Source organism: Melanerpes formicivorus, unplaced genomic scaffold, assembly GCF_026170545.1.
Source record: "Melanerpes formicivorus ecotype bairdi unplaced genomic scaffold, bMelFor1.0.p_v2 SCAF_6, whole genome shotgun sequence".
Taxonomy (NCBI): Eukaryota; Metazoa; Chordata; class Aves; order Piciformes; family Picidae; genus Melanerpes; species Melanerpes formicivorus.
The window spans coordinates 8,754,977-8,767,248 of NW_027142358.1; the positions used below are offsets into that span (position 1 = coordinate 8,754,977).

Consider the following 12,272-nt stretch of genomic DNA (forward strand, 5'->3'; position numbering starts at 1 on the left):
GAAGAACTTCACAGAGAAATAATCTGCATAAAATCTGAGACACCATTATTAAGAAGGAGGAAAAGAAAATGCAAGAAGAAACCATCCTCCCTTGGCAGGCAAGAGTTGCAAGAGAGGAATTGTTCTACAGAGAAATGTATTCATTTGATCCATTATTTATACAAAGTGTTCTTTGTAAACCTGATTTCCCATCACCCTGGATGACAGCAGGGGGAAGATGGGAAAAGAAGAGGTCCAACTTCATCCCTGCAAGGGAAAGACAGCCTGTCTGGGCACCCTGCATTACACCGGGATCCCAGAGGGGGAGCAAGCCCTAGTGCCATGGGAGGCTAGTGCCATCCTTGCAGGGAGGCAGCACCTCACCAAACACCCCTGCAATTAAGAATAGAAGCTCTGGGGTTCTGAGCAGACATTTCCTTCCTCTTGGAGGAGGATGCACCACCAAGTCCTTGTTGTCCCAATGAAACTGCTTAAACCACTGAACAAACCCACTAAAAATAAAAGCATTTAATATGGGGTTTACACATGAACACACAGAAAAGCAACAGTCTGAAACAGTACATACATAGCATATATAAATAAGGACAAAGATTAAAAATACTTTGGAAACTATAGACTCTGGGAACAGTTAGTGGCTGCTCTGGGAGGAAGCAACTTCGTGAGTCATTGCACAAGGCAGACAAATGAGACACATCCAAGCATGACTAAAACTCCCTGGTGCCTGTGAGACAGTGTGAACACATTGGGACTGCAACAGCCAAGGGTCCTAGAGGCTGCATCTGTTAGCCAGCACCATCCTCTGCATACAGAGGACAGCACCATGGGCTACAGCCCAGGGCATCAAACCCCTCCCAGGATTGCCCTGTTGAGAGACTGCAGCCAGCTCCTTGGCAGGAAAGGCATTGGAGACATGCAAAATGCCAGGCTGATGCCCCATAGATATTTGTCCTTAAAGCTAAGCAAATCTCAGTTGTGCCAGAAGCCAGACAGAGTACCTGAGCTAAAGCTATCAGTAAAGGGGGAACAGCAGAGAGACGAGTTACATTCCTCTCATCTCTGCAGGAGCAGTGTATTGAGTTCCAGGAACAAGATTGCCTTGCCAAACAGACACCTAGAGATATGCACCCGAATAAGCAAGGGACAATAAGGATAGCAGGGATGGGATGAACAAATGCTTCACCCAGCAACCACCCCCCAGGCAAGCAACAGGAACAAATCCAGGTCTCTCTGCACTGCAGCTCAACCTGCAGCTCGGCCTCATCTCCATTTAGAGGCAAAACCGAGATTCCCAGGTCTCTGCTAACAAGTAGACTGCAGGGGCAGGGTAGAAGTGCAGTCAGCAAAACACACAGTGCCCTTTGGAGAAGAGCAGAGACAGCTTCAGCCTCCAGAGGAAATGATTACAGACACATCCAAAAAGCACATACCACTGCCACAGCAAACAGCCTCTGTCCTTCCTCACAGCATCCCTTGCCTGCCCAGTCCCTGATGAACTAGAGTTCTTTCATTGCTGTGACAGAGGCTCCTAACACCAGCAACTCCCAATTCACACATCATCAGCCCCACTACCTGTTACATTTTCAAGGGAGCTCCTCCAGTTCGGGGTCAGAGGAGGGACAAGCAACTCTGCTAAACTACCAGGAACATCCCTTTGGAAAGAGCGGGATGAGGCACATAGGTTTGTAACATTAAAAACAAACAAAGAAACAACAAACCAACTGAACAAAACCGCACACAAAACCCCCCCACACCAAACAAACAGCACTCTCCCCCCTAAAAAACAACAAACAAACCAAACCAACCAGACAGTAAAACAAAACAAGTGACTTTCAGCTAAGCTGCACAGGGTTCTGATGCCCTGTTTTGACAGCTCTAGCCAGCCGCCCTGAACTCCCTGCTCACATCCCAGTATTCACACCTCCTGCCACCAGTTGTCTCAGAAAGCTGCCAAAGACAGAGCTCTAACTCCTGCTGGCTGCTGGTTCTTAAAGATTAGAAGACAATTATAATTGGATTCCAGAGATTATTTGCTTCACCAAGAAGGGCTGAGGAGTGTTTAGACGGTTCCTCAGCTGATTAAACCTTTATTTCAAAGTAGTCACCCTGTGTGTTTCCTACCCCAGAGCAGTTGCAGACAGGTACTTGGCAAGATTAGCTTACTGGAGCACTTTAGCTTAACAAAACAGCTGATGCTGGCCAGCTGTGATGGGTGTTTATCCCACATCTAGATGGTTTCATCTCATTTCTGCAGCTCAGGCCAAAGTGCTGAAGCCAGCTCCAGCCCTATCCCCCAGTTTAATCAGCTAGTTGCCTCAGCAGCCATCTAGGTATCAAGCCAAAGCCATTGGCACCATTTGCAGTACCTCACAAATGGCTGGAGTCATTTCTTGTTGCTCACGTTGTTCCCATGCTGTGCAAACAGCCATCAGGCTCTGCCTATACTAGACACTTCCAAAGGCTGAGCTGTCCTGCCCCAGACAGTCTTTGCCAACCTCCTGCCCTGCTCAGCTTAGCTTCTTGGAGGGAATACAAAATGGAGACCCTCCCCAGCAGCAGTGATGTACCATGGAAACACAAAGGCAGTGAGCAAAGATTGCCTCCAGCTCAAGCTGAAACAGAGGGATGAGTTTAGAAGCTTTTTCCCCTGCCCCCATTGGAGATGGTGGCATGCACAGCCTCTCCTCTGCTTCCAGGCCCATCCTGTGCTCTGCACCATTTGCGCACTCCAGCCCTTCAGGGTCAGAAAGGCAAAACAGAGCCCAGAGGAACCAGGAAGGCAGGGCTCCAGAGGAGGCCTGGAGGTAAGATTAGCTGGCAGGATGCAGGTGAAGGCTGAAGTCCATCATTCTCACTGCTAACATAGGGGAGGGAGCAAACCCAAGCCAAGGTATTAAAAACTCAGAGCAGAAAGGGGGAAAAATAAAAACACAGCCTAGCAACATTGCAGAGAAAGCTGGGAGTGCACATAGGGCCCTGCAACACACAGGGCTCTCCTTGTAAGCAAGCACTCCAGCTCTTCCCAGAGCCAGAAGGTCAGACAGACATGCTGCACAAGTTTTGGTTAGATAGTGGTTTACCCCAGAGTAGAATGAAACATAATTTATATACAGAAAGAAACAAGTCCCTGCAGGCTTTGCAAAGGTCCACTTTCAAGAGCGCTGCCCTGTTGGTGAGGGTTGCTGTGAGCCTGCAGCTCTCCCCTCTCGGTGCAGCACATTATTCACAGCTTGTGAGGCTGGGCAGTCCCCACCCAGCAGTTGGTGCAAGGAGATTCAGAGGGACGACGAATCCTTGGAAAGCAGGTGGCCTCGGATGCGTCTGCAGGGTTCCTGGAGCAGAGAATTAGAGCAATTGAATGCTTGAAACACAGAATACCTCGCAACAAAAGTCCGAGGTGCTGTCCTCCCCCTGCGAGGACTCTTCCCTGGAGTTTGCCTCCCAAACCTTTTAGCAACAAGCATTAGAGGCACACAGGGACAAACACAGCAGCTGGCTGTAGGCTGCAACAGTCTCTCCTCCCACTGCCTCCTTGACTGGCTGTTAGCACCACCCTGTGCTGCCAGCTTCCCTCTGCTTTCTGTGACAGCCAACCTGCCAGCTCATGGGCAGAAAGGCAGTACGCACCTTCTCAGGTGAAACCCCTCAAGGACTACCTTCCAGCATGCCAGCTGCCTGCAGCTCAGTATGGAGCAGGCTGCTGTTAAATCAGGGGACTGTAGCAGCCAGAGCCTTGTGCCCATGCCATCACCCCTGCAGATCTCAGGGCCCAGCATGCTAGGTTTCCCACAGGGAGGAGAATGGAGGTGGGAGGTGTGTGTGTCTCACCTCTTTCCGGCCCTCTGAAGATTTCAGCTTTGCTTGGGACATGTGAGCTGGAGATCCACATTTCTGTAACTGGAGAAGAGAGAGGGGGAATGAACTGGTGTACAATTTGTAGAGAAGGATGGGGGAGAGTGAAGAGGGCACAAGCCAACGCATCAGGTCAGGAACAGAGCCAGAGGGGCAAGACTAGAATGGAGGCCCAGTTCTGCTGATGCTGCCCTAACCATTTGCTTTGCTCTCCTCACAGCAGCTTCCCAAGGCCTAATTTGATCATACAGAAGAATCACAGAATGTTAGAGGTTGGAAGGGACCACCAGAGATTGAGTCCAACCCTTCTGACAAAGCAGTATCACCTGGGGCAGGAACACATCCAGATGGGTTTTGAAAGTCTTCAGAGAAGGAGACTCCACCACCTCTGGACAGCTTGTTCCAGTGCTCTGTCACCCCCACTGTAAAGATGTGTCTTCTCGTGTTGGTGGAACCTCCTGTGTTCTAGCTTGTACCCATTGTTCCTTGTCCTATCACTGGGCACCACTGAAAAGACCATCACCTTCATCTTGATACCCACCCCTCAGATATTTATAGATGTTGTTGAGATCCCCTTCTCAGCCTTCTTTTCTCCAGACTAAACAGCCCCAGGTCTCTCAGTCTTTCTTCACAGGAGAGATGCTCAAGTCCCACAGTCATCCTTATAACTCTCCACTGAAATCTTTCCAGCAGATCTCTCTCTCTCTTGAACTGGAAAGCCCAAAACTGGACACAGTATTCCAGGTGCAGTCTTACCAAGGCAGAGTAGAGTAGGAGGAGGTCTGTGTTGATAGGTTGGACTCGATGATCCTTGAGGTCCTTTCCAACCTAAGTGATACTGTGATACTGTGATACTTTGGCTACGGCAATCCCATGCAGAGCGACAGGCTGGGGTCGGAGTGGCTGGAGAGCTCCCAAACAGAGAGGGACCTGAGGGTGCTGATCGACAGCCACCTGAATATGAGCCAGCAGTGTGCCCAGGTGGCCAGGAGGGCCAATGGCATCCTGGCCTGCATTAGGAATAGTGTGGCCAGCAGGAGCAGGGAGGTCATAGTGCCCCTGTACTCTGCTTTGGTTAGGCCGCACCTTGAGTACTGTGTCCAGTTCTGGGCCCCTCAGTTTAAGAAGGACATTGAGACACTTGAGCGTGTCCAGAGAAGGGCAACAAGGCTGGTGAGAGGCCTTGAACACAAGCCCTATGAGGAGAGGCTGAGGGAGCTGGGATTGTTTAGCCTGGAGAAGAGGAGGCTCAGGGGTGACCTCATTGCCCTCTACAACTACCTGAGGGGTGGTTGTGGCCGGGAGGGGGTTGGTCTCTTCTCCCAGGCAACCAGCATCAGAACAAGAGGACACAGTCTCAAGCTGCACCAGGGGAGGTTTAGACTCGAGGTGAGGAGGAAGTTCTTCACCGAGTGAGTCATTGGAATGTGCTGCCCAGGGAGGTGGTTGAGTCATCGACCCTGGAGGCGTTCAAGAGGAGATTGGACGTGGCACTTGGTGCCATGGTCTAGTCATGGGGTCTGTGTTGATAGGTTGGACTCGATGATCCTCGAGGTCCTTTCCAACCTAAGTTATACTGTGATATTGAACAAAACTTGACCCAATACTGATCCCTGGGGAAGACCACTGGCCAAAGGCTTCCAATTGGACTTTGCACCACTGATCACAGCTCTTTGAATGGTTGTTGAGCCAGTTACCAATCCACCTCATGGTCCAATCATCTAACCCTCTCTTCTTGAGTTTACCTACGAGGATGTTATGGGAGACAGTATTAGAAGCCTTGCTGAAGTCAAGATAGACAATATCCACTGCTCTCCCTTCATCTCTCCATTTAGCCATGCCTTCATAGGAGGCTATCAAATTAGTCAAGCAAGATTTTCCCTTAGTGAATCCATGATGGCTACTCTTGATAACCCTCTATTTTTAATGTGGTTAGAGATGGCTTCCAGAATGAGCTGCTCCATCACCTTTCCAGGGATGGAGGTGAGGCTGACTGGTCTGGAGTTGCCTGGGTCTTCATTCTTGTCCTTTTTGAAGACTGGAGTGGCATTGGCACTCCTCCAGTCCTCAGGCACCCCCACCTCCCCACCCCCTCTAAAAGCTTGGAACCTTCTCTTTGGCAGAGAACAGTAAGCAGCCCCCACAAGAACTGCCAAAATGAGTAGTCAAAAGTTGCACCCAAACTCCCCTCACAGATGGCCCATTGCTTCAGCAGTGCTGGGAGCAGCTCTTACCAGGTGAATGTTCTCTTTGCTGACTCGCTCAGGCTCTGGAGTGGCATCCCTGCTCTTCCTCTCCAGGATAACTGGGGTTCCCAAAACCTTCCGCTGCCACAAGAAGAAAGGGCTGTTGGCTAGTGCTTAGAGTGCAAAGTGGAAAAAGAGAGGGAAGGAGCAGGATACTTTGCTGGAAAGCAGCTGGATGCTGGGAAAGAAAAAAGGAAGCCGAGCTGGGACAAAGATTGCAAAGCAGAAGCAGCTGAAATACTTTAGAATAGAATAGAGTAGAATTAACCACGTTGGAAAAGACCATACCACCAGGCTGAGCCTGCCTGACTGTAAAGGGCTTGGGAGCTGACCTGGGGCCTGGCCAGGAGCCCAGCCTGTCAGAGGCAGGTACATGCTGCTGTGTAGCAGCCTACAGCATGGTAACACCTGTGCTAAAAGGGTAGAATACATAAACAGCACCCTGTCAGTCCTCATCTCATCTTAGGATGCAACCATCTTTCAGAAGACTGCATAGGCCCTACAGCCATGTGTTCAACAGCTAATTACACTTTACACTGACAAGGCTTATTGTCACTGTACTGCCTTTTCTATCCCCAGTGGATCTGTGTTCTTTGGCCACCAATACTTTTGAACAATCCCTACACTTTGAGGGCCTCATTTGAGACAGAAAAAGGCAGAAGCAGAAAGCAACATCAGAAACTCAGAGCAGAGAGAAGGGGCCAGAGGCTGCCTTTACCTTAATGAGGCCGCTGAAGGAGCGGGAGCGGGCGCGCCGTGGTGCCGGGGACACGAGTACATCAGAGCCAGGAGTGAGAGCTGTGGAATGCTTATTAAACTAGGAGGAAACAGGAGTGCAGTGTTAGCACAGTTATTGCCAGTTACACCAGGCACTTGCTGCTGGGTGCTGTTCTACCCACTGCTCTCCGCTCTCAGCTTGTCTCTTCCGCAGACCAAAAGAGAGGAGCAGCTCAGAGCTGCAGGAAGAGGCAAGCATGGGAAGGCCACATCTCCCATGCAGAATTAACAGGAAGCCTGGGTGAGAGGCTGCTGTGTGATGGCTTACCAGATTAGCCAAAAGCAGTAAATGCTGGAATAGAAAGGGGGTTAGGGCAGCTGCTGGAAGCTGGCAGGTAGGGCTGGTGCTGACCATATTCATCGGTCTCTTTGGAGCTCCAGGTTGTCTGGGAATGCTCATGAGACTGAGATGAGACTGATTTGCCATTCCATGCAGGCAAGAGGGAACAGGACTTCCCTTTCTGAGGGACAAAGGTCAACAAGGCCACAATCAGGACGAGGGAAGTACTGGCAGGTCCCTGGCTTAGAGCACTAGGATAGGTGGTCCCCTCCCCTGTCTTCTTACAGCTCCGCCACTTACACAGCCCAAAGCCCACCCTCCCCAGGGTTAGGAGCAGCTTTCAGGAAGGCCCTGCCTTCAGCCCCGTGCCCAGGATGTGCTGATAAGCACATTCCAAAGATATCTTCCATCCCCACGCTACCTGCCGGAGAAGTTTCTTCTTCTTTGCAGAGTCAGGCATATTGTGGACATGGCGGAAGAGCTCCTTCAGTGCCTCCTCCGTGCGCTGCTGGGTCTCCTCCTGATGGCACGAGTCCAGACGGCTTCGCTTCTGAGACTTGAGGGGCTGCAGGTCCTTGGAGCCAGGAGACGTCAGCAAATCCAGATCATCCTGGGAAAGCGGAGACAGCAGTCGACTGCTGTGCTTTAATCCAAACGAGCCACCCATCTGAGCCAGCCTGGGAAGAATCTCCTGAGCTGCCTCAGCCCCAGTGAAAGCACAGGGCTGTGTATTCCCTACCCCTCTGCAGCAGCACTGCACCAGCAGGCCCTGTGCCAGGAAGAGGTGACAGTAATACAAAGGTGACCCCATTGCTTCTTCCCTCCTGGATACCAGCTGCAGAAGCCCTTCCAGGCTAGACAAGGGTCAGTGCACCTCCTTGGGATGCATCTTCCCTCTTCTGCAGCTCTGTGAGGCAGGGAAGCCTTTGCTGGCCAAACAAACAGATCTTGTGCCAGGGGCAGCCAGTAGCCTTTATCCTAGCCCCTCTTCCAAGCAGCCTGGCCACGCAGCAGGAGCGTCTGTCTGCTTGGAAGGCACAACCTCACGAAGGAGCAGGTGTTGCATGTACTGGGCACAGGGAGCACATTTGCTGCTAAACAGGGGCTGGTAGCTTTCCCTGTGCTTTTGATTAACAGATGCTTCAACTCTGCCCAATTTCTGTAATGCAGCTGCCCCTACTACCACACCATATGGTTCCCTCACTCCTGCTCTCTGACAGATCCCTTTTCACAACTTTTTCGTTTTCAGCTTCTTTCACTCACAAGGATCCCTACACAGTATCACAACCTCTGCCCTTTCATGGAGGGCAGGTGCTGCATTTGCTGGCTTTACCTTTGATGCATGGGCTCTGGATCCCAGATAGTGCAGCCTGGCACACTCCCGGATGTATGCTGGGGCCTGTAACAATGATCAGAGAGAAGGCCAAATGCATGTGTATGGCCCTGGGGCAAGAGTGGCTTCAGCAAGTGCCACACAAGCCACTTCCATCAAGACTCAGTCGTTTAGGACAAAGCAATAGGATTTCCTATCCCCACTGCAGTATCTGTTCAGTTTCCTTTTGATGCAGGCAACAAGCACAAGTGGAACAGAGTAACAGCAGAGTTCCACAGAAACTCTTCCCAAGCAAAGAAGGGGAAGAACACTTTTCAGAAAGCAGATGTCTACAGTGACCAGGAAGTTGCTGAGAAGTCAAGACACTCTGTTGCACACACACTTTGTTGGAGGGATCAGCAGAAAGCCCCCTGCTCCTGGCTGCCCTACCCCAGCAGCCTGCTCAGGACTGCAGGCTGTGCCTGTAACAGCAGTGGTTTGACTACCCCTTGCAGAGACATTCACAACAAAATGGCCTGCCATATTAGATTCAGCTCTTGGCACCCCTCAGCCAGGAGAAGTCCCTTCCATTTCATTATCCTGCCAGAACCTGAGAGAAGCCTGGTCACTACCTGCTCCCAGGAAGCAGGTTTCCCTGCCAGGCAAGGGGTGCCGGTGTCCAGCAGAGGGTGGTGTTACACTACACCGAGCTTCTGACCTGCCCAGGCACAAAGCCACCTACAGCTGGGCCTGTCCTCCTCCTGGGCTGCCTGCCCAGCAAAGATCTCCTCCCATGCCACTAAAGGAACACTTTCTTGTAGAAATCCTCCTTCTTCTACTGCAGAAGACAACACTTGAATATATACTTGACTTGTGGGATCTGGCTGGACAAGAGGCTTTCAGTCTTCTGCTGAAGGGCCAGGGAGAGCAAGACCCCAAAGTGCACTTACCTTGAAGAGCTTCTGAGAGTGTTTGATCATGAAAGTCACTCCATTGTTAAGCTTTGTGATATTCTCCTGAAGGTCATTTGCTGTCACCTGGCAAGAGGGCACAGCCAAAGGCACAGCAGTCAGAAGGGGAGCAGGAGGAGTCTCTGCTGCCCTTGCTGTCCTTGGGACATAAGACAAAAACAGAGCCTCATCAGGAGACCCGCTCTGAGGAAAAAGACAGGCAGGGCTCACAGCACACCTCAAAGAGCCAAAAGTGCTCTGAGAGCAGAACTATACAACTCCAGGGCCAAACAGTTACCAGCAGCACAAGAGACTTTGCGGAGAGAGCTGCAAGGTTTGTCTGGAGCTGTCATTCTTAAAAGAAGCAGGACCATGCTGTGCTTTCAATTCTACTGAAAAAGATGAAGCACCAGTTGCAAATAAGACCTACAGCAGGCTAGCACTACACTAGCACTAATTCCTGCCAGGAGCTCCATCCCGGTCTCCAACCCTCACCTAACCTTCCCCCCTTTTTCTTTGCCTGTAGGCCTGTCAAGCCTCTGCTTTCTGCCTTTTGCAACATCCCACCCGCACATACTGAGGCACTGCTCACATTTCTGGGCCACAGGATGTGGGGTGCAAACATGAGGGCAAGATTGTGGGCAGACATCTTGTTCTTGTCCTGCTTCTTGGCGGTCTGGTAGAGCAAGTCCAGCAGCAGTTTGAGCAAACTGCGGTTGGGAGCGGGAAGGATCAAAAACAGCAGCTGGAGGGCTTCAATCTGGCGCTCTTTGTCTGGAGTGCTGGTCTTATTCCCCTTCTCATCAAACAGTGTCAAGTCTGCCAAGGCAGAACAAGGACACACATTACTATTCATAACAGCAAGCCAAATGCAATCAGTTACCTTTCCTGCTTCACATGCAGATCTCCAAACACAGTTCTTGGCCCTCTCTCATCATCTCCCAAGCTCCCCACCTGATGTCTTAACCGATGGTACTCCTCCCACAGGACAACACAGTTGCTAAGAGGTACGCTGGGTTGAAGGTGAGATGGAGGAAGTTCACATAAAGTAGTTCAATAACAGTTTTTAAGTCCATAGAAACCACACCTCACTCAGGAGGCCCCCAGACTTAACACAGGTGGAGACCCAGGTTATCATTGTGGGTTCTATTCCTGTGGGTATCCATTTATTGCTGGAGAGAGGAGTGGGCTAGACAGACTCGGTCTGATTCCTTAGGACTTTCAGCTCATCTTTCTACCATTAGGCTGAGATGACAGGGCAATTCCTTCTTACTCTGCCTTTAAGGATTACAATTCTGTAGCCTGGTGTGCAGCTCTGCAGCATTACCAGCTTTCTAGGAGGCTAGTTCTGTTCCCTCTGCTCATCGCTGTCCCTTGCTGCTCACTCACCTGCAATTTTGAGGTGGGCATGGAAGTGCTTGTGTGTCAGCAGTGGCTCTGGTAATTCACCCAGGAACACCTTAAGTAGGGTGGCCACATCATTAGAATGAAAATCCCCAGAATCCAGGTCAATATCTGTACCACTGTTCAGAGCATCCTTTAGGATCTGTTGTCTGATGCTGTTGCCTGGCACCCGAAACAAGCCTTCTGCTCTTAGATCTGCTTGGCAAAGAGGAGTAAAAAGCCACTGATTAAACAAAGGATGAATTCCACCTTCTTACTAAAGCAGTTCCCTCCCCTTTCTAGGGCTTGACAGCAATGGACTTGATGATCCTTGAGGTCTTTTCCAACCTTATTGATTCTGTGATTCAAACCTCAGTGAAGTGCATTCAGAGATGTGACTCCAAGCTGGCCCCCATCACTAGCAAAAGTTTGTGTACAGAGGGAAAGAGATGAACATATCTGCTAGACAGTTCTGTGAACAGTCACCTAGTGCAGTCCCAACTCCTGCTGCTTGAGGAGCTCAGAGCTTCTCACACTGCCTGCACTCCAATGCAGTCCAGACAGACACCCCTTGGGACAGCAAGACAGAATCACTTACTTTTGTGCAGATACTCGATCAGCTGGGAAACCTGTGCAATGCCTTCTTCTGTCAGTGGTGAGCCAAACACCACCCCTTTCTCTGCAGAACAGAAGAGAACATGTTGAAGCAGCTCAGAAGTCAACATCCACAGAGGTGAGTGGTCCACAAAGAAAGGGAGGTCATCATGGAAACATCATTGACCCAAAATGCTAAGGGTGAAGGTCACGAGGAGGTAACACAAGCACTCCCAAGTAAGTCACTTCATCTCACCATGCTGTACTTACAAAGGCTTCACCACCCTGCTTCTTGTCTCAGTTTAGTTTTTATCAGCTAAAGCAAACCTTTTCTAAGCTTGTGAAAACACCAGAACACAGATGCTGCAGTTTTAAAGGGCATATCATCTGCAAGCCTGGACTAGACTAGACTAGACTAGAATAGAATAGAATTAACCAGGTTGGAAGAGAACTTTGAGATCATCGAGTCCAACCCATCACCCAACACTATCTAATCAACTAAACCATGGCACCAAGTGCCTCATCCAGGCTCTTCCTAAGCACCTCCAGTAATGGTGACTCCACCACCATCCTGGACAGCCCATTTCAATGGCCAATCTTTCTTTCTGTGAAGAACTTCTTTCTAACATCCAGCCTAAACCTCCCCTGGTGCTGCTTGAGACTCTGTCCTCTTGTTCTGGTGCTGGTTGCCTGGGAGAAGAGACCAACACCCACCTGGCTACAGCCTCCCTTCAGGTAGTTGTAGACAACAATAAGGTCTCCTCTGAGCCTCCTCTTCTGCAGGCTAAGCAGCCCCAGCTCCCTCAACCTCTCCTCATAGGGCTTGTGCTGCAAACCCCTCCCCAACTTTGTTGCCCTTCTCTGGACACGTTCCAGCAAGT

The 12,272-nt window shown here is 50.5% G+C and overlaps 1 protein-coding gene across 2 annotated transcripts in view; it reads right to left on the bottom strand.

Annotated features, from left to right (window-relative positions):
• Positions 1–485: 485 nt before the first annotated feature.
• The window catches only part of ARHGAP19 (Rho GTPase activating protein 19), a 30,351-nt gene continuing 18,564 nt past the window's right edge, over positions 486–12,272 (bottom strand). For both annotated transcript variants that reach the window (XM_068139541.1, XM_068139542.1), the window contains exons 3-12: positions 11,396–11,476; positions 10,804–11,013; positions 10,007–10,233; positions 9,415–9,501; positions 8,486–8,551; positions 7,574–7,762; positions 6,814–6,912; positions 6,084–6,176; positions 3,826–3,894; positions 486–3,329 (exon numbers count right to left, since the gene is read on the bottom strand). In XM_068139541.1, coding sequence (XP_067995642.1) covers positions 3,273–3,329; positions 3,826–3,894; positions 6,084–6,176; positions 6,814–6,912; positions 7,574–7,762; positions 8,486–8,551; positions 9,415–9,501; positions 10,007–10,233; positions 10,804–11,013; positions 11,396–11,476 — 1,178 coding nt within the window. In that variant the 3' untranslated portion in view covers positions 486–3,272. The remainder of the gene's footprint in view (positions 3,330–3,825; positions 3,895–6,083; positions 6,177–6,813; positions 6,913–7,573; positions 7,763–8,485; positions 8,552–9,414; positions 9,502–10,006; positions 10,234–10,803; positions 11,014–11,395; positions 11,477–12,272) is intronic.